At 60.4% G+C, this 18447-nt stretch overlaps 3 protein-coding genes across 24 annotated transcripts; 2 read left to right on the top strand and 1 right to left on the bottom strand.

Moving 5' to 3' along the window:
• Positions 1–1226: 1226 nt before the first annotated feature.
• On the bottom strand, positions 1227–3515 carry TMEM205 (transmembrane protein 205). 3 transcript variants are annotated; one of them, XM_046685890.1, is made up of 4 exons: positions 3371–3515; positions 2802–2910; positions 2534–2697; positions 1227–1596 (listed from the first exon to the last, which is right to left on the bottom strand). In XM_046685890.1, exons 2-4 carry the CDS (start codon positions 2899–2901, stop codon positions 1291–1293), a joined length of 570 nt encoding a protein of 189 aa, XP_046541846.1. In that variant the 5' UTR covers positions 2902–2910; positions 3371–3515; the 3' UTR covers positions 1227–1290. The 3 variants fall into 3 exon arrangements, with proteins under 3 accessions (XP_046541846.1, XP_046541845.1, XP_046541847.1); XM_046685889.1 differs by having other exon boundaries at positions 2802–3034; positions 3371–3505; XM_046685891.1 differs by having other exon boundaries at positions 2802–2976; positions 3371–3505.
• Positions 3516–3674: 159 nt separating this feature from the next.
• Positions 3675–9490, top strand: CCDC159 (coiled-coil domain containing 159). Of its 13 annotated transcripts, none has more exons than XM_046685876.1 (13): positions 3675–3855; positions 5251–5341; positions 5429–5658; positions 6357–6390; positions 6678–6766; positions 6858–6939; positions 7126–7321; positions 7911–7978; positions 8054–8130; positions 8426–8547; positions 8762–8844; positions 9152–9262; positions 9424–9490. In XM_046685876.1, the coding sequence occupies exons 1-13, from the start codon at positions 3772–3774 to the stop codon at positions 9426–9428; spliced, it is 1272 nt and encodes a 423-aa protein (XP_046541832.1). In that variant the 5' UTR covers positions 3675–3771; the 3' UTR covers positions 9429–9490. The 13 variants fall into 13 exon arrangements, 12 of the variants coding, with proteins under 12 accessions (XP_046541832.1, XP_046541831.1, XP_046541833.1 ...); XM_046685875.1 differs by having other exon boundaries at positions 3675–3858; XM_046685877.1 differs by having other exon boundaries at positions 3675–3858; positions 5223–5341.
• A 136-nt stretch (positions 9491–9626) lies between these two features.
• On the top strand, positions 9627–18447 carry PLPPR2 (phospholipid phosphatase related 2). 8 transcript variants are annotated; one of them, XR_006891956.1, is made up of 11 exons: positions 9627–10165; positions 11277–11397; positions 12452–12531; positions 13163–13351; positions 13477–13612; positions 14368–14639; positions 15547–15723; positions 16507–16613; positions 16952–17003; positions 17137–17239; positions 17405–18447. XR_006891956.1 is itself a non-coding variant. In XM_046685871.1 (11 exons), exons 2-11 carry the CDS (start codon positions 11355–11357, stop codon positions 17478–17480), a joined length of 1251 nt encoding a protein of 416 aa, XP_046541827.1. In that variant the 5' UTR covers positions 9627–10165; positions 11277–11354; the 3' UTR covers positions 17481–18447. The 8 variants fall into 8 exon arrangements, 7 of the variants coding, with proteins under 7 accessions (XP_046541827.1, XP_046541825.1, XP_046541823.1 ...); XM_046685871.1 differs by having other exon boundaries at positions 16507–16629; XM_046685869.1 differs by having other exon boundaries at positions 13238–13351; positions 16507–16629; positions 17137–18447.

The raw sequence follows: 18447 nt of genomic DNA, 5'->3' as shown, positions 1-18447 counted from the left end.
GGGCGGGGCGCAGGCAGCGTCTGTAGCCCGCCCCCCAAACATTTCATTTTTCCGGACTCGATGGAGAGCCCCTGTGTGCACAGCAGTTAAGAGCGTGGACTGTGGAGCCAGGTTCGAATCCCAGCTAGGCCACTTTCTAGCTCGATCGCTTCGGACATGTACCCTCTCTGGGCCTCAGTTTCTCCATCCATCAAGGGGTCCAGAACAAGATCCCCCACCTCACAGGGTTGTGTGGAGGTTCTGATCTGAGTTACCGTTTGCAAAGGGCAGTGTTTCTAAGGGCTCTGCAACTTTGGACTTGTTACTTAACCTCTCTGGGCCTCAGTTTCCCCAACTGTCAAGGGGTCCAGAACAAGATCCCCCACCTCACAGGGTTGTGTGGGGATTCTGCTCTGAGTTAGTGTTTGCAAAGGGCAATGGGCTACACCCTTTTGCCAAATATTATCTTAAAGGTCTTTAGAATTAACCCCCCTTTTATGGATAAGGAAACTGAGGATCAGAGAAGGGCAGCCCCTTGCCTGAGGCCACACTGCAAGGAAATTTGGCCTTCAGGCCCAGCCGTAGTCCCAGGGTTTCCTTCAAGCCAGCAGGAGAGGCTCTGCAGTTATAACAGTGTAGACTCTGCTGGGGCTCCAATCCACTGATTCCTCCTGAAGCCACTTGCTGAGCTCCTCTGAGCCCCATTGCTTCATGGGAAGGGAACAACAGTAGCCGCTCCGAGGGCTGGCGGGCGGATGAACCGCGATGACGGGCGTCAGTCAGGGAGGACCAGCATATGTCCAGTGACGAGCAGCCCCCAAGCTTCCACGGCCCCCCCATCCAAGATTTGCCTGTCCCTCACACTGGTCATTGTCGCGAAAGGAAAATGTGGCGAATCCCGCGCTGGCTGGGACACTTCTCTCTGGAAGCGACTTGAGTTGCCTCTGCTCACATCTCATTGGCCAAAGCAAGTCACAGGGCCACCCCCGATATCCATGGGGTAGGAAATCCGATTGTCCCCTAGGGATCAGAACTAGCTATTGTTCTGATTTACGTGGCAGTGCAGTGGTTAGCGCCGCGCCTAGCACACAGCAGGTGCTCAACGTTATAGGAGGAGCTTGGGGGCTGGAAGAGCGGAAACTCCAAATATTCGCGCCGCGAATAGGGAAACCGAGGTCCCCCCCCCCCCGTTCCCCCCTGGCTTGCCCCTCCCCGTGCTTCCCTGTTGGAGAAAAATGACAGCACCATTTCCAAAGAAGCGTTTATTGCCGTCGGGGGCCCCAGCATCGGGGGACAGACGGACAGTGGCTGCTACAGGCTCCCAAGGCGCAGGGCCAGGGCCGCCAGACAGAGCCCGTTGCTCACGAGGCAGCCCAGATTGCACACGGCGGACAGCCCGTGGTACTGGAAGAAGATCTGGCGGAGGGCCGCGTACTTGGGGTCCTGCCCCCGCAGCTGGCGGTAGGGGTCGGCGCCCTGGTGGCTGCCCGGCACCTCCCCGCCCAGGCCGCGCTCCTTCTCCACGGTCTGCAGGGCCCACATGGCGGCCGTGGTGCGGGGCTCCAGCCAGCGGGCGTTGATGGTGGCCAGCGTGAGGCTCAGGAGCGTCAGGAAGAGCTGGCGGGGGTGGGGGAGGAGGACAGGTGAGCCACGCCTGGGAGGCACGAGGGGCCCTGGGGGGGTCCTTCTGCATCCTCCAAGCCCAGAGAGGGATGCGGGACAGCACTGGGTCCAACCCAGCCTAGGGGCCCCAAACAGAGTCATTGCTGTCACCTCTTAGCCCCCAAAACCTGCTGAGTATCCTCTCCTCTGATAGCCCACCTAGAAGTTTCCAGAACACACTAGAAGTTTCTCCTCCCTGCCTCTGTTCCCCCAAACTGAGGGTATCTCAGGGCAGAACCTCTTCCCCAAATTGAGACAGAGCACCATGACCATCCCCTCGTTCCCCTAAAACAGCCTAAGGCAGGGCCGGTCTCCTCTGGGGCCCCAGCCCTGACCCCAGAAGCTGACACTGGGAGCCCAGGGAGTGAATAAAAAGTCCTCGAAGTTCCAGTTACCCATAATCCTCTCCTGTCCCTGTGGGATTATTTTTAAAACACCTGACGGCCTCCCCTGCCCACATCTGAGGAATATAATGGGGACCGGGGAGGGCAGGATAGAGAAATACTAGACGCAGAGATGGGGTCCTTGCCTTGTGGCCGAGAAAATGTGTGGATGGGGGTAGGGAACTGTAAATTCCCAGTCAGGCTTGTTTTTAAACAATGACCTGGGATCAGTGCCCCAGCCCAGCTGAGTCACCACAGCTTGGCAGCAGGCCCAGCCACAGGGAAGAGAGGGAGCAGCAGCCAGCCGGACACTGGGGGACAGATATGGCTGCTGGGGATGGTTGTGCAGGCTGCTCACTGCTCAAGGGTATCCATAGCCCAGCTTTGCATCCACCAGGGAGAAGGGGCACTTTTTGGTTTTTTTAATTCTCACAAAGGTGTGGCGGGAAGTGCTCAGTGGGGTCCTGGGAACGAGTCCCCAGAGGGTAGTGGAGCCTAAGCCCGCATACCTGGCTGGCCTCCCAGAATGTGAGCTGAGCCCAGGCTCGCTGTGGAGCCAAGATGCAGAAGCTGACGAAGGCACAGGCCATGGAGATGTGAAAGTAGAAAGGGAAGAGTTTGCTCTGCACGAGGCCGAAGGTATGTCGGGGAAGGGCTCGGAAAAGCACGAAGCCTGTGGGGGGCAGGGGATCACACGCCTATTAGGATAATTCCAGGTCCCCCTCTCAGTCCTGCCCCCACCCCGGTACCCATGTTGTCCAGGCCGAGGGTCCCTACCTGAGGCGAAGGTCACCCACATTTGCATGCCCCAGGCCCCTGACAAGACCAGTAGATGGACCACCTGAGTCAGGCTCCCCGAGCTCCCGCCATCCTCCATCTTGCAGGCCTGGGAAGGAGGCAGCGGCTGGCTCAGAGCTTGACCTTTGCCCCGTGGCCTTCAGACCCTGTGAGCCTGCAAGTGTCGCGGCCAATCCAGCAGAGATCCAGGGACAATAGCCCAAGAATGGGGGCTGGAAAGACCCAGAGCAGTCCTGTGACAACCCCCGACCCCATCTCTCCCAATGGCAGCCCCCAAGATCTCAGGCTCTCTGGACCCCAGCATCCATGCCACCTCCGAAACCCCCAATTTCAGCCCCAGAAACTTAAGCTTGCAGCCCTACGTCTTCAGAGATCACCCCAGTGACTCCCAAATATCACCCCGGCGACCCAGTTCTAACAGCACAGACCCCTGCTCTCCCAACAGGATCGCAGCTATCGCCACGAAGACCCCAAAGCACCCCCGGAGACCCCATCCAATCCTGGGACACGCCACATCTCAGGCCGGGGACCCGACCCCACTACTGGACCTCAACTCGCAGCACCCAGGAGTCCGAGACCAGAGGCCGAATCCGGGGGGCCAGACGGACTGGGCTCAGGGCCTCACTCCCGCGCTCCCGGGTGGCCCGCGGCCCTCCTCCGCCACCTCCGCTCGTGGGACCAAGAACTCGTCCCGCCTCCCAGCTAAGCCCGAAGCCAATCGGATTGTAGATCTGCCACCTCCTGTACCGCCTCTTAGATATTGACGAATCGACTAGCAGAAGCCAGCCTGGGGGCCCGCCCCCTCGTGGGCTTTTATCCAATTACACCGCGGCTCTGAGAGCAGCGGAAGCGGGAAGGCGCCAATGAGGCCTGGGGCTCAATCGGGGGGGCGGAGCTAAAATGCCGGCCACACCCCTCTCTGTGACTCTGCCTTTGGGCTCCGCGCGCGATGCGATGGTGTCCCCACGGGATCAAATTTCAGCGTCACAGCTGGGGGCTGGCTTCGCGGTCCCTGATGGGACAGCATGAGCAGGTGGTATGTGGTAGGTGCGGGTAGAAGGGAGTCGGGAGCCTGGCGGGCTCAGGACTCACGGCCCCGGGGGCGGGGCCCAGGCCAATGACCCCGCCCCCTTCCCCGAATTCCCCCGGGAGGGACTTCGGGAGGAACGGCGGATGCCGGTCGAGGAGGGGGTCTCGACTGGGACCTGCCTGCAGGTGGCGTTCAGAAATGCGCCTTCCCTTTTCCCCTCTAAGCCTCCCAGGGCTCTTATCCTCCCCAGGTCCCAGGTTCTCAGCGTGACAAACAAGGACAAACATTGATGGCATGGATTAATTTACTTAATCACAACAACCCAGTAAGGTGGATAGTATGACATCCCATTTTTCTAGTTGGGGAGGCATCAGAGAGGTTCAATAACTCCTCCAATATCACACAGCTAGGAAGGGGCAGAGCTAGGATTTGAACCCAGGCCAGCCAGCTGGAGGGTCTCCTTGCTTAATCATCATGCTGTACATGCTCACTGAAAGGAAGGGCCTCCCTGAGGCAGTGACTCTTGAAGGGGTAGCCTAGAAGATTTTACCGAGGAGATGCTAAGTAGGGTTTTGAAGGGTACATACGAGTCTTCCAGGAGGGCTGGGCCAGGGGAAGGATACTAGAGAGCCCAGCAAGGGAAGAAGAAGAGAAGGGCCTAGAGTGTGACCTTTCTGACTGACTGTGACCTAGAGTGAGATGCCCTTCACCTGGATGAAAGTTTTTCCAGGCAGACCTGCCCCAGGTTTGTCCATCTGTGCCAGCCCTCACAACAAGGGCAAGGGGTATGGACGTGAGACCCAGAGCTGAGTTCTTTCCTGTTCCCAGCCTCACCTAGCACAGGCCTGGGCCTCCATTCAGCTAACATTTATTGAATAGTTATGTCCTACCTCTCCTGCCCACACTTTATGGCTCCCATCTACCTGGGGAGCCAGGGCCAGACTTCCCAGCTTGGCTTTCACTGCCCACTTGTGCTGGCCTGCAAACCTCCTGCCACTTCCTCTTGGCCCTGCCTCCAACCATCCTGAATTTCTCAACACAGGGCACGTGGTTCCACACCTACCAGCTTTGGCACAGGCTGCCTCCTGCCAGGAGCTCCCTTCCTTTCGGGCTCAACGTTAAGATCCCTTTTTTCTTGTAGGCTCTTCTGAGGCCTTACCTCCTCCTGTGGGGTCTTCTGGGTCCTTCTAACTGCCCAGTCCAACCCCTGGGGCTGAGATCCTCTTCCATCTGGCTCAGCTCGGGCTCCTACCCTAACTGGGAGGCCCAGTGTTGAGGGCCGAGGCCTCTCTGGGGCACTAGGGAGGGTCTGGGAGTGTCAGGACATGGGGGCTCATCTCAGGGCAGCCTCCTGTCCCCTCTACTGGAAGCAACCCCCTTCTGGCTGGCCTACCGCAGGACCCAGACTTCTCCAGGCCTCTCTACTGCTGCCCTCTCTCTCCCTCCAACGTGGGTTCACCTGCTAACAGGAAGTGTGACAAGTACTTGGGTTCGTTGAGGGACTGCCCTGGGGAGTGGGGAGCTGGGAGGACCTGGAGTCCTCTGCGCTGGCCTTCAGGAAGCCCCCCGTCCCCAGGTTCTTCCTCAGACAAGACCTTGGATTATACCATCCACTGGTCTAGGACCTCAGAGCCGGAGGCCTTGGGGCCGGCTGCTTCTGAGGACACAGTGACCAGCGTAGACTGGAAGCCAGGGAGGGACTTGAGGTCGCAGTCACGTGAGGCTTCCCCCTTCCCCGACCCAGACCCACAGGAGCACTCTAATGACCGGGACCTTCTGAAGAGACATCACAGCGTCGTCGCTAAGGTCACCCCTACCCCGAAACCCTTTCCTGCTGCACCACAATCCACTGCTGTAGGGCTTGGAGGAGGGTGTGGGGCCGGGGGGGTGTCTTCCTCAAGAACCCTCACATGGTGTGTCCTCAGCGCCCAGAACAGCACCCAGCACTCAGCAGGCCGGCATTGAAAATGTCTTAAATGCGTAGATGAAGGAATGAATAGAACAGATGTGTGATCGTGTGTCTGATCTCTGGGTGTCACTGTCTGTGTGTCTGCGTGGTTGTGATTGTGTGTCTGAGATGGGTGTGAGTGGATGCTCTGGGTCTTATGACTTAGCCTGCACGGCTGTGTCTGAGGTTGTGGAGATGGTTGTGTTTCAATGACCATGTGTGGATGTGTGTCAGGCGCTATTGCTGTCCCCTGGAAACGTTGTTGATGTCGTTTGCCCCTAAGTAGGAGCCCAAATAAGAGATGGGGCTCCACAGGTGCGTGCTGTCATGGGCAGCCCACAGGCCCACACACAAAGGGGACAAGCCACACAAGTGCCCTTCTGAGCATGTGCAGGCCGGGGGGGTGCATGTATGTGCCTAGAGGCAGCTTTGGCTGCACTCTGGGTCTGAGACACTCAGAACTCAGCAGCCCCAACTCCTGTGCAACAGCCCCACGCTGGGTTGGGGTGAGTGGAGAGGCAGCCAGGGATGAATTTCTACTGCCCCCCTTCTCTAGAAGCCCTTGGAGAGCAGCTCTTCCAAAATCAAAGGTGAGGACCCTTCCTCTCAACAAGACTGCCTGCCTGTTCCTACTTCCACCCTCTGCCCCAATGTTGGCAGGCCTCTGCCATTGCCACTCGTTCATCAGCTGACTCGCCCCTGACCTTGCCCTCCATCATTGTCCCCAACTTTGACTCCTATTCCTGCCTCTATTCAGCCTCGATGGACCCTCACTCCTAAACTTGCTCCCTACCCTGAGCCTCTGCTGACCTCTGCCCTGCCGTTGCCCCTGCCCCCACCCCTCCCAGCCTCCGTTGACCCTCACCTCTGCCCACAGTTAAGTCCACTGCGATGATTCCTGATGCCCAGAAGCTCCTGCGATGCGAACTGGAGTCACTCAAGAGCCAGCTACAGGCCCAGACCAAGGTGAGCCGCCTGGGCCCCACCCTTGGCAACCTCTGCCCCTGTTGCCCCCCCTACCCCACTCCTGCCCCCAGGCCTGACCTCTTCCCCTAAGGCTTTCGAGTTCCTCAACCACTCGGTGACCATGTTGGAGAAAGAAAGCTGTCTGCAGCAAATCAAGATCCAACAGCTTGAAGGTAAGCACTTGCCGAGGGTCGAGGGCAGGCTGGAGGCCGGTCCTGTCCAGGCCAGCCGGGTGAGGGCGAGGGAAGTGGCAGAGCCTGGGTTCAGGGCCGGGGTCTGGCCAGGGTTAGGGCAGACTAGGTTGAAAGCTCGGCTCGGGCTGTGCTTGGGGCTCAGGCAAGGTCTTACCCAATGTGCAGAGGTGCTGGGCGCCACGATCCGTCAGCCGGGCAAGGAGGGACACAAGTGGAGCATGGAGCAGGGACAGCAGGAGCTGTACGGGGCCCTGGCGCAAGGCCTGCAGGGGCTGCAGAAGACCCTCCGAGAGAGCGAGGAGGTGCAGAGGGCCCGCACCACGCGCTGCCTGCAGCTCCTGGCCCAGGAGATCCGGGACAGGTGGGCCTCGCCAGGAGGGCGGCCTGGAGGTTGCAGCAGGAAAGGGAGGCCAGGGAGGGGGAGGGGGAGGCGGGATGGAGGACCTGGGAGAGGCCTGGGGAAGGGAGCCAGGGGGGCCAAGGAAGGGATGGAGGGAGACAGGAGGCAGTGGGTGAGATGTGGGAGACTGGGTGGCCAGAAGGCAGGGAAGACAGGAGGCTGGAGGTGGGGTGGGGAGGGAGGCCAGGGGATCAGGAAGCCGGGGGTGGTCTGGGAAGCTGGAGGGAGGGAAGGTTGAGGGGGGCAGAGGCTGGGGGTATGGGAGGTCGGGGGGAGATGGGAGTCAAAGGAACAGGAGGCTGGAGGTCAGGAGGCGAGGACAGGGGGCTGGGGGGTTTGGAGTTGGAGGAATACTAGTAGGAGGGGAAAGGTGGGTGAGCAGGTCGGAGGAGGAAACAGAGCCTGGGGGACAAGTGGTTGAACAGATGGGAGCATAGGAGGTGGAGGAGACTTCAGGAGGTAAGTGGGCAAATGAGAGGCCAGGAGGCCAGGATGTGGGAGGCCAGGGGCCGGGCTGGGAGGATGGGTCTAGGCTGCACTGTCCCCTCAGCAAGAAGTTCCTGTGGGAGGAGCTGGAGCTGGTGCGGGAGGAGGTGACCTTCATCTATCAAAAGCTTCGTGAGTGCCCGGAGCCAACAGCCGGGAGGGGGGTGCTTCTGTGGCCCTGCCCCCCTGAGTCCCCTCCCCCCACAGAGACGCAGGAGGAGGAGATCACAGAGAACCTGCTGAACATCCAGAAGATGCAGAAGAACCAGGTGAAGTGCCGCAAGGTGAGCGGAGAGGACGGGGACCCTGCATGAGCTGGCAGGGGGGGAATCTCTGCCGGCCTCCACCATCGGACTGGAGCTAGAAGGCCTGGGTTCAAATCTCAGCTCTGCCACTTACTGCTGTGTGACTGTGGGCAAGCCTCTTCACATCTCTGGGCCTCAATGTCCTCATGTGTAGAATGGGCATAACAACACATCCCTACCTGAAGGGGCAGCTGCATGTAACGAGTGCATGGCATGGTCACCTGTCACCATCGTCGTCATTACTCTTGCTCTTCTCTCATCCCCTGGGCCCCAGGTCCTGACCAAGATGAAGCAGCAGGGGTACGAGGCATCCAACTGGCCGGAGACTGAGGAGATGCCGCCAGGAGGCAATGGCTCCTGGAGGGATGACCTCAAGAAGGAGCTGAGTGACATATGGTGATGCCCAGCTCCCACCCTCACCTCTGACCCCTGACCCTCATGTGCCCTGCCCTCCCCCGAGTCAGATCAAGCAGCGACCACGAACCCATCGGAGTCCAGACCTCGCTCTCCTCCCAAGACTCCCCTCCCCCTCTGTCCCCACCGCAGCCCCCTGCCCCAGGCCTCAACAGCCGAGTCTCCCCCTCGGCCCCAGCTCCCCCTCTGTCCGCAGGTCCGCTGTTCACGTGCTGCAGAACTCCTTTGACGACCTCACCCTGTCCTCGGGGGGCCGCCCCAGGGCCTCGAGCCTCAGAGGTGAGGGGTCAGCCTCCAGCTTCATGCACGGAGGTCCTGTTCAGAAGCCATATTGGGGGTCACGTCTGTTGGGTCTTATTCTGGGATCACTTTACGGAGTCCCTGGCGGCTTCATCCGGGGCTCACTCAGGGTCACTAGGATCTTTTTTAAAGATCAGTGGGGTCAAATTCAAGGGTCACTGATGTCACACTTGGGTGTCACACTCGGTCACATTCAAGGGACACTGGTTTATATTCAGAGGTCACTCAAGGGTCATATTCAGGGTCAGTGCGTGCAGGGTCAGAATTACACCTGCCCCTCTTGCAGGTTACAAGGGGCACCGCTGCCTGAGCCCTCCACGCCCCTCCTGGGACTCCGACTCCGACTCCGACCCGGACCCTTCCCAGCCGTTCAGCAAGAGCCGCTGCTTCCCGCCTGGTGTGCAGCCTCCTCCACCCCACCCCAACCTGCCCCTCCTCTCCTACCCTGGGATCCCAGTCTGCACCCTCCCAGCTCCCAGCCTGGGCACCTGCTCCCTGACCTCCAGCCCTGGGGCCCCCTGGACCGGGCAGGCTCTGACCCACCCTCTCTCTCCGCAGCCTGAGCAGCCGGGACTGCTCTCCCCGAAGACCCCTCAGAGAGAAAATAAACTAGCCGAGACCCTTCTCCACCCGTGGGCCGTTGCTCCTGCTGCTTCCTGTGCCTGGGAACGACCCCCCTCCCCCCAGTTTACTCGCCAGTGTTGGGGAGCGTGCAGAGACCCCAGGAGCTGTTTGGGATGCATGGGCCTAGGGTCAAGGGACAGTGTGAGGCCAGATTTAGTCTGTGACAAGGTCAGAGGGCAATCTGTCCAGGTATGAGGGACCAGACAGGCTCTTCCACATTAGCCACCAGCCTTCCTTTCTGGAGGGCCGTGGCGATCTGGCTTGTTGCCCCTACTGCCCAAGTGGGGAAACTGAGCTCCGAGGAGGTCTCGCTCTGCCGCCCCCGCCCTCCTCGTCCCCTCAGCCTCCTCCCCACCCAAGGTCCTCCGTCTCAACCTCCGTTCTTTCATTCTCACCGGAATCTTTTCTGACACGCTCCGCCCCCCAGAGCAGCCGAGGCCCCGCCCCGGATTACGCTAATGACTCGCGGCGAGGCCCCGCCCCACGGGGCTATGCAAATAAGGCGCCTGGAGGCCCCGCCCCTCGGGCGGCCGCGGAGTCTGCGCGGCGCGGGCGGACGGGCCCTCGGCGTCTCCGTGTCCGCGTCCGCCCGCTGGGTCGGCTGTCTGTCCGTCCGTCCCGCCGCGCCGGGGCTGTCCAGGCGGAGTCGGGGCTCCGCGGCGGCAGCCTCGATCCGGTGAGGGGGAGGGGCTTGGGGCGCCACCCCCATCCCCTCTGGCGGGCTTCTGACTCCGGTCTGTCTGTCTGTCTGTCTGCCCGGGTTTGGGTTCCTGCGGGTCGGTCCCCTGAGGGTCCAGCGCGAGGCGGGGGAGGGGAGGCGGCGAGCTGAGGCTTGGGGACCCCGGGCTGGGGGAGGGGAGCGTGCGGAGGGGACCCTGGGCTTGAGAAGCCAGGCGGCGGTGGGGAGGGTGACTGTGATTATGTGCTTGTCATTAGGTGTCAGTGTGTGGTTGTGTAACTGTCATTGTGTGGCTTCGGGGGGTGTCCGTGTGGTGTGTGTGTGGCTGTCATTGTGTGGCTGTCGCCGTGGGTGTCACCGTGCTGGTGTGTGTGTCTGTGTTGTGTGACTGCTCTCACTGTGATTGTGTGGCTGTCTTGGTGTCTCTGTGGCTGTGTGCCTATGACTGTCGTGATGTGGTTGCTGTTGTGTGTTCCTTCTGAGGGTGGGGGGCCGTTTTTGTGTTCTAGTGTATGCCTGTGATCATGCACCTTTCTCGTGTGGCTGGGTGGCTTCTGTGTGTGAGTCGGTGTCATGGTCCACGTATGTGCCCTTGGCTGGCCATGTGGCTGTGGTTGTAGATGGCACCGTGTCTCTCCTATGACTATTAGTGTGGACGAGAGACTTAACGTGTGTGGCTATCATTGAGTGTCTTGTAATTGGGGGGTGTGACACTGTGACCAGTTCTATGACCCCCATTGTGTGTGGTGACTCTTTCTGATGTGACTCTTAAGTGTGTTGGCAGCCCTGAGTCTATGTCCCTCATGGTGGTGAGGTGAGGGCTTGTGGGGACCGGATGTGGGGCTGCGAGGTGTGTGAAGGACCTCTTGTTGTGTCCCTGTGACTGTGTGTGTGTGGGGGGGGGTAGTTGTTTGATCTGTGTGGGTGTCAGTGACAGGCTGTGTGCACACTGTGCTGTGAGTGTGGTATTTGGGATGGAGGCTGTGGCTGAGTTGTGTACTCTGGGGGTGTCAGTGTGTGTGATTGTGTCTCTGGGAGGGTAAGGGGGCCGTGGCCAGGTGGGCACCTGGGATCTCTGGTGACCCTCACCGCTTATGTCATGCCACAGAGCAAGCTGCGTGGATGGGGCACTGGACCCAGAGTGACTGCCCTCACTTGCCCGGGCCTCAGGTTGCACGTCTGTGCAATGGGGGTGACCATCCCTGTGCTGCTGGCCGCCAGGAGCAGCTGTGAGTCTGTGGGTGTGGCGGCAGTGGCCTGTGGGAAGCCATAGGGCCCTTTCACAGGTGAGGGCAGCTGGGAGAATGGGTCAAGCAGGTGTGACTGTGTTGGCCCTTCACTGCTGGACTTGGGGGAGGGGGGAGCACGTGAGGGGGAGATAGCCCCCTCGTGATCCAGGGAGGCAGACGGGCTGGGAGGAGGGGGGGAGGGAGAGAGGGAGAGGCAGCTGGGAGAGAAGGAGGACCTGGCCATCAGCCCAAACCAGTCAGGCACAGCCCATGGGGACTGGAGAGAGAGGCGCCTGTGGGCCATGGGGGAGGGGCCTGGTGGGGGTGGGGGACACAGCATGGGGTCCCCTGTAAAATGCATGGGGAAAGAGGATGGGGTCTCCTAAACACCAGTGGGGGCGAGGACCCTTTTAAAGGGACCCTTCTGTGTGGAGGAGGGGTCCCCATTAAGCTGGAGGTCTTCAAAAGCCCAAGGGGGGAGGGGCTGGCCCCGTGGCCGAGTGGTTGAGTTCGCGCGCTCCGCTGCGGCGGCCCAGAGTTCGGATCCTGGGCGCGGACATGGCACCGCTCGTCAGGCCACGTTAAGGCGGCGTCCCACATCCCACAACTAGAAGGACATGCAACTAAGATATACAACTGTGTGTGTGTGTGTGGGTGGGGGGGGGGGGTTGGGGAGATAAAGCAGAAAAAAAAAGATTGGCATCAGTTGTTAGCCCAGGTGCCAATCTTTAAGGAAAAAAGAAAAAAGGCAAGGGGAGGGGTCCCGCTTGGTAAGGAGGACAGACCCTCCTGAAGGGTATGGGGTGGGAATCTCTGATGTAGGCTGTGAGAGCAGAAGACTGCTAGAGAATCTGTGGGGTCCCTGGAAGAGGCTGAGCCGAGCCTCTTGTTCAGGGGAGGCCTGAGCCTCCAATGGGCAGGGGCGAGGCCAGAAGGCTTAGGGGGCGGGGCCATGGCTCCTAGTGGGTGTGGCCAGAGGACTCCACAGGGGCGGGTGTCCCGAGCCTCCCCCTAGGCCGGGCCCTGGTGGCCCCACTCCCTCTCGCCTCCGCAGGCCCGGCCTTCGCCATGGCGGGAGGGAGACCGCAGCTGAAGAGGAGTTTCTCCATCATTCCCTGCTTCGTCTTCGTGGAGGTGAGGAGCTGGTCCCTCCCCAGACCCCCAGGGGGGAAGAGGTGCATTCAGAAGTGTCACTCCGGGGCTCCAAACCCGCTCTGCCCATCCTTACTGAGGGCACCTCACATACCCTCCTGAGCCTCAGTTTCCTCATCTGTCAAATGGGCATAGAGTCCTTCTCTCCTAGGGCTGTTCTGAAGGTGAAATGTTTTAATTCGCAGAGGTTTAGGCTGATGCCCCACGCACAGTAAGGGTTGTACCTGTGGGAGCTGCTAGGACTTCTCCTATTAGCCTTATTTCTTTCCCTGTTGGTCTGTCCCTCCACCACCCACTGTCTGTCTCTCTGGTCTGAGCCCTGGCGCTGTCCTCGCTCTCCCTCCGCAATGTCATCTCCTCTCTTCCTCTCTCTCTTTCTTCTCCTTCCGTCTTCATCTCTTTCTTCGTGTCTCCCAGGCCCCGACCCTTCTCTCACCTCCTTCCCCACCTCTCTCTCTCTCTGTTGCTCTTCCTCAGTCTTGATCTCTCTCTGTCTCTCTCCCTCATCTCTGTCTCTCTCCATCTTTGTGTCTCTGTCTCTATGGCCCCAGCTCAGGCCTGACCCTCTTTCTTCTCTCTCCGTCTCTCTCCGCCCTCCCCCGCTGGGCAACAGTCGGTGTTGCTGGGCGTCGTGGTCCTGCTGGCTTACCGTCTGGAGTTCACTGACACCTTTCCCGTGCACACCCAGGGCTTCTTCTGTTATGACAGTACCTACGCCAAGCCCTACCCCGGGCCTGAGGCTGCCAGCCGAGCGCCTCCCGCACTCATCTACGCCCTGGTCACAGCGGGGCCCACCCTCACGGTGAGATGGGGGGTAGCCTGAGTCCGACTGTGGGGAGCACCTCCCAGGAGGCAGCAGGGCCAGGTGGAACTGGGCGGAGGGCTGGGCTGGATGGCCAGAAGACCCCGCCTTGGTCTTGCCCACAGATCCTGCTGGGGGAGCTGGCCCGTGCCTTTTTCCCTGCGCCACCTTCCAGTGTCCCCATCATCGGGGAGAGCACCATCGTGTCCGGGGCCTGCTGCCGCTTCAGCCCCCCGCTGCGGAGGCTGGTCCGCTTTCTGGGTGAGTGACGCAGCCAGGGGTCAGAGGGTTGTAAGCCCGGCTCAGCCATAATAAGAATTCCAGGGGGAAGAGGGCCTAGAATTACCGTGATGGCGACTTCAAGGGACAAAGAGGGACTTGGGCTCAGGCCAGGCAGAGTTGGGGTCCTAAGGACATGGGAGGGGCCCAAACCAACTATGACGGCAGCTGTAAGAGGAGGGCCCTAAATTCCCACAATGGCAGTCTCAGATGGAGAGACTATCCTTGAGACCCCGGCTGTGCTTCAGATGTGGTCCTAGCCCCAGGGGAGGCCATGGGGGAGGGGAGGGGCAGAGCTCATCCGTAATGGTGGTCCCTGTGGCAGCGGGCTGGGTATGCAGCTCTGGCTGATCAGTGACCTAGGGGAAATGTGGTCAACTCAGTAACAGCGAGTCCAGGGGCAGGTATAAAGAAGCCAAGAAATGCCATCGGGTGGTCCTAGGAGGTCCTGGCATGGGCCCAATCCTGATGTAATGCTGTTGAGGGGTCCCAGCCCACCTAAATGGGGTTCTAGGGAGAGCCCACTGGTGACATAGTGGTAATCCCAGAGGAACAGAGGCCCGGTGTACTGTAATGAGGGTCCCAGGGGCAAGAGGCCCAGAGTGCCAACGTGGTGGTCCCAAGGGAAGACGGCTGTAAATCAGAGGCCCAGATGGGCCTTAAGGGGGCTCACAGGAGGAGGGTCACTGGGACATGAGGGCCCCGGGCATGAACGCCCTCTCCCACCCCACCCCCAGGGGTCTACTCCTTCGGCCTCTTCACCACGACCATCTTCGCCAACGCGGGGCAGGTGGTGACCGGCAACCCCACGCCGCACTTCCTGTCCGTGTGCCGCCCGAACTACACGGCCCTAGGCTGCCCGCCGCCCTCACCCGACCGCCCGGGGCCCGACCGCTTCGTCACCGACCAGGGTGCCTGCGCCGGCAGCCCCAGCCTGGTGGCCGCTGCACGCCGCGCCTTCCCCTGCAAGGACGCGGCCCTTTGCGCCTACGCGGTCACCTACACGGCGGTGAGCCCCAAATTGGCGGCGTGGCGGTGGGGGTGGGGGGCGGGGAGGAGGCCACCTGGACTGGAACCTCCAATCCTCGGCGGGGCGAGGCCACGCCCCGGCGCTGTGACACCACCCCGAGGGCGGAGTCTGCCCGCTAGAGGCTCTGACTCCTCCCCTCGGGCCTCGGCCACGCCCCCGAGTCTGGTTTGCGGTGGTCTTGACTGCGCGCCTTGGTGTCTGGCCATGCCTCCTGACCCGGTAATGCCGCCCCCCAGGAGGCTGTTGGCTCCGCCCTGTGGGACCAGGATACATTCCCTGGAGCCTAGTCACGTCCCCAGGATGCTAAGGGTCCTGGATAGTAGCTGAGACTCTGGGCTGATGGGTTTTCAACTCCGCCTCCTGGAGTCTTCGCCCCACCCATTCTCGCCCTTTGTTGGCCTGGCCACGCCCCTGACTGTTGACTCTGTCCCTGCTGTTCGCTGGTCACATCTTCTGCTGCTTTGACTTCTATTTTGGTGTGGGGACTTCTAACCCTGTCGGTGGTCCCCTGGGGTTTGGGGATTCCACCTCCTGGGGCTCCTGCACCCGCCCCTTTGGCAGTAACTCCACCCTCTGGTTCTTTGGCCGACCCCTAACCCAACAAGCATCTTTCCCCCATTTGTGACTGGTCCAAGGGAGACCTGGACCCCAGGCCCTGTCTACTGCTATTTGGTGCTCTAGCCACGCCCCCAGCCCTGCAAGGGCCCGCTGGGAGTCCGTGACTCCATCCTCTGAACTCTTGTCCCGCTGGCTCAGTTCTCTGGAGCCCCTGGCCACAGCCTCCAGCCCCAATGCTGCTCCTGGGGATTCTGGCCCCGAATGCAGTGGCCACTTGGGGTCAGCAACTGCGCTGCCACGTGGCCCCTGACCAGTCCTGCTCCCGCAGATGTACGTGACTCTCGTGTTCCGCGTGAAGGGCTCGCGCCTGGTCAAACCCTCACTCTGCCTGGCCCTGCTGTGCCCTGCCTTCCTGGTGGGCGTGGTCCGCGTGGCCGAGTACCGCAACCACTGGTCCGACGTGCTGGCCGGCTTCCTGACCGGGGCGGCCATCGCCACCTTTCTGGTGAGCCCTCTTCCCACTCATCCCAGTATGGGAGACACTCCATCAGCTCCCAAGAGGGAGGACCGCATGATGGTGAAGGGTGTGGACTTTCTGTGACCTTGGGCAAGTCCCTTAAGCTTACCTTGCCTGGATGGTCTCATCTGTGAAGTGGTTAACAGGACTGGAACCACGTGCGAGGGAGGCACTCGCTTTGAGTGTCAAATTTAAGGGTGCCCCCAAACACTCAATAATCAAGATAAATACTATTTTCATGAAACATTTAAAAAAATCAAAATTAATGTAAAAAACCCATAATGTACCAAATATGAAATATTTAAATAAAGACAGGCTCAGATCCTGCCCTGCACAACTCAGCCTTATTTACCTCCCTCTCATCCCAGCCCTGTGGAATAAACAATGATAGGACCCATCTCTTAGTAAAGTGGAGAAAATAGTGCTTGGCACGTGGTAAACACTGTAAAAATGTTAGCTGTGAGGCCAGCCCAGTGGCCTAGTGGTTACATTTGGTGCACTCCGCTTCAGCAGCCGGGGTTCAGTTCCCAGCCATGGACCTACACCCTTTGTTGGCAGACATGCTGTGGTGGTGACCCACATATGAAATAGAGGAAGACTGGCACAGATGTTAGCTCAGAGCCTATCTTCCTCAGCAAAAAAAAAAAAAAAAAAAAAAGTTTTTGAAAACCTGAGCCTCAGTTTCTGTATCTGAAAAATGGGCATGGCATTTATACAACTCCTACCTTATTGGCCTTGGGCCTCAACACGCCCCCTCTCCCTCTGTCCCAGGTCACCTGCGTCGTGCACAACTTCCAGAGCCGGCCACCCTCTGGCCGAAGGCTCTCCCCCTGGGAGGACCTGGGCCAAGCCCCCACCATGGACAACCCCCTCGAAAAGTTAAGTGTAGCCCAGGTAAGGGGGGCCGGGGGCCGCTCCCGGCTGGAGAGGGTGGTGGGTGGAGGGGGACCAAGGAGGCAGGAAGTCAGGCAAGAGGTGGGGGTCTCAGGGCCGTGGGGAGGTGAAGAGGTCACTCATCTCTGTGGACATGCATCCTGGGGGACAGTCCCACAGAATAGGAGGGTGTGGCTCTCTCTCCCTCCCAAGGGGACATGGTTAACCCTGAGAACTCTGGTTGTTTTTTCCACTGGGCTCACTGCCCGCTGAACCTCTCGTGGCTGTGGCCGGCGGGGCCCGAGGGGGCCACTAGCCCCTTCCCTCTGCCTCTTTGTCTCAGGAACCCGAGGCCTGCAGGCCGCATTCGACACCGGCACGGCTCACCCCATCCAGTGAGTGTTGAGGGAGTGGGAGGATAAACGGGGGGACTTCCAGATGGCAGTCACTACCGCAGGGGTCTCACCTCTGACTCGTGGTCCCCTGCCAAGCTTTCTGATCCCCTGACCTCTGACTCTTGACCCCTAGAGCCGCAGAACTGCGCCCGCCGTGGCCACCTGATCCCCAGCTGCGTGTCCTCCAGGGCTCCAGCCATGTGTTCGTCGCCCCGTGTGCCCCGCCCTCGATTGAGGTCTGAGCCCACACCCCTGCCGCTGCCCCTGCCACTGCCCGCGCCCACCCCCAGCCAGGGCCCCTCGCCCTCCTCCCCTGGGCCTGGGGGGCCAGGTGGGGGTGGCGGACGTGGCCGGAAGCTGCTGCTGCCCACACCTCTCCTGCGGGACCTGTACACCCTTAGTGGACTCTATCCGTCCCCCTTCCACCGGGACAACTTCAGCCCATACCTGTTCGCCAGCCGCGACCACCTGCTGTGAGGCCCGACCGCCCACCCAGAATCTGCCCCGGCCCCATTTCTTCCCTGCCACACGTGTGTGTGCGTGTGCCGTGTGAGTGCCAAAGCCCCCTGTCCCCAAACCAGCCAGGCCCAGACATAAGAGGATGGTTGGCAGGACACCTGGGGGACCCCCTGCCTCTCTTGCCCCCTGGGACACCCAAGTGGGCATAACTGGGAGGTGGGCCCTTGCCCCTAGGATTGCCCTTTTAAAGTCCAAAGCCTGACCCCATTGGCCATCGCCCAGCCAATGGGAGCCCCCAGTTCTCAGAATCCTAACCAAAAGGAGTTTATTGCAGCCAATGGGAGCCTCCCTCTCACTTCTTAGAATCCTCAGGCAAGAGGGCAACTCCAGCCAGTGTTGGGCATCTGAACATCCAATAGGAGTCGTTGGTTTTCAGAATTTTTAGGGTGGGTGGGTATGATTCCAGTCAATGGGGGACCGCCCATGTCTAAGCCTGTGCAAAGGAGAGTAGGGAGATGGGTCATCCTTTGTCATCTCATCCTCTCTCCTCAGCATCAGAGAGTCCAGCCAGAGGGTGGGGGGCAGGCTCCCCCGTGGCAGGGACCTCGGGGCACCCCTCTTCCCCAGCTCCTCCCCCACATACACCCTCTTCCCCCGTCCCTCCTAACTCCCTACTTAGGCAGGGCTTGCCCCACTTCAAAGGTTTTGGGGTTCAGGGTGCTGTGTCTCTTCTTGCCTGTGCCCAAGTCCCCCCAAACCCTTCTATTATTTATTATGGCTGTGGGAAAGGACTTTTTTTTCTTGGAACCCCCCGTGCTCTTCACACTGCTCCCCCGTGCCTCAGCCTCCTGCTGATGTGCCATCCCAGGGGGCATGGGGGGGGCAGAGAGGGCTCCCTCACCGCAGGCGGCCAAAGGCAGTGGGCAGCAGAGACACTGCCCCCCCTTCCTGCCCTCTCCTCCTCTTTAATAAAGACCTGTTTGTA

This window comes from Equus quagga, chromosome 14 (genome assembly GCF_021613505.1).
Source record: "Equus quagga isolate Etosha38 chromosome 14, UCLA_HA_Equagga_1.0, whole genome shotgun sequence".
In the NCBI taxonomy this organism is placed as follows: domain Eukaryota; kingdom Metazoa; phylum Chordata; class Mammalia; order Perissodactyla; family Equidae; genus Equus; species Equus quagga.
This window is presented reverse-complemented; position numbering and strand designations above follow the sequence as displayed.

Coding starts and splice junctions, on each gene's coding strand:
- TMEM205 (XM_046685890.1), bottom strand. CDS start 2,901: ATGGAGGATGGCGGGAGCTCGGGGAGCCTGACTCAGGTGGTCCATCTA. Junction 2,698..2,801: donor GTGGGTGACCTTCGCCTCAG/GTAGGGACCCTC, acceptor TGCCCCCCACAG/GCTTCGTGCTTTTCCGAGCC. Junction 1,597..2,533: donor CATTCTGGGAGGCCAGCCAG/GTATGCGGGCTT, acceptor CACCCCCGCCAG/CTCTTCCTGACGCTCCTGAG.
- CCDC159 (XM_046685875.1), top strand. CDS start 3,772: ATGCGATGGTGTCCCCACGGGATCAAATTTCAGCGTCACAGCTGGGGG. Junction 6,940..7,125: donor CAAGATCCAACAGCTTGAAG/GTAAGCACTTGC, acceptor CCCAATGTGCAG/AGGTGCTGGGCGCCACGATC. Junction 8,548..8,761: donor AAGGAGCTGAGTGACATATG/GTGATGCCCAGC, acceptor CTCTGTCCGCAG/GTCCGCTGTTCACGTGCTGC.
- PLPPR2 (XM_046685867.1), top strand. CDS start 11,355: ATGGGGGTGACCATCCCTGTGCTGCTGGCCGCCAGGAGCAGCT. Junction 13,613..14,367: donor GAGGCTGGTCCGCTTTCTGG/GTGAGTGACGCA, acceptor CCCCACCCCCAG/GGGTCTACTCCTTCGGCCTC. Junction 17,004..17,136: donor GGCACGGCTCACCCCATCCA/GTGAGTGTTGAG, acceptor CTTGACCCCTAG/AGCCGCAGAACTGCGCCCGC.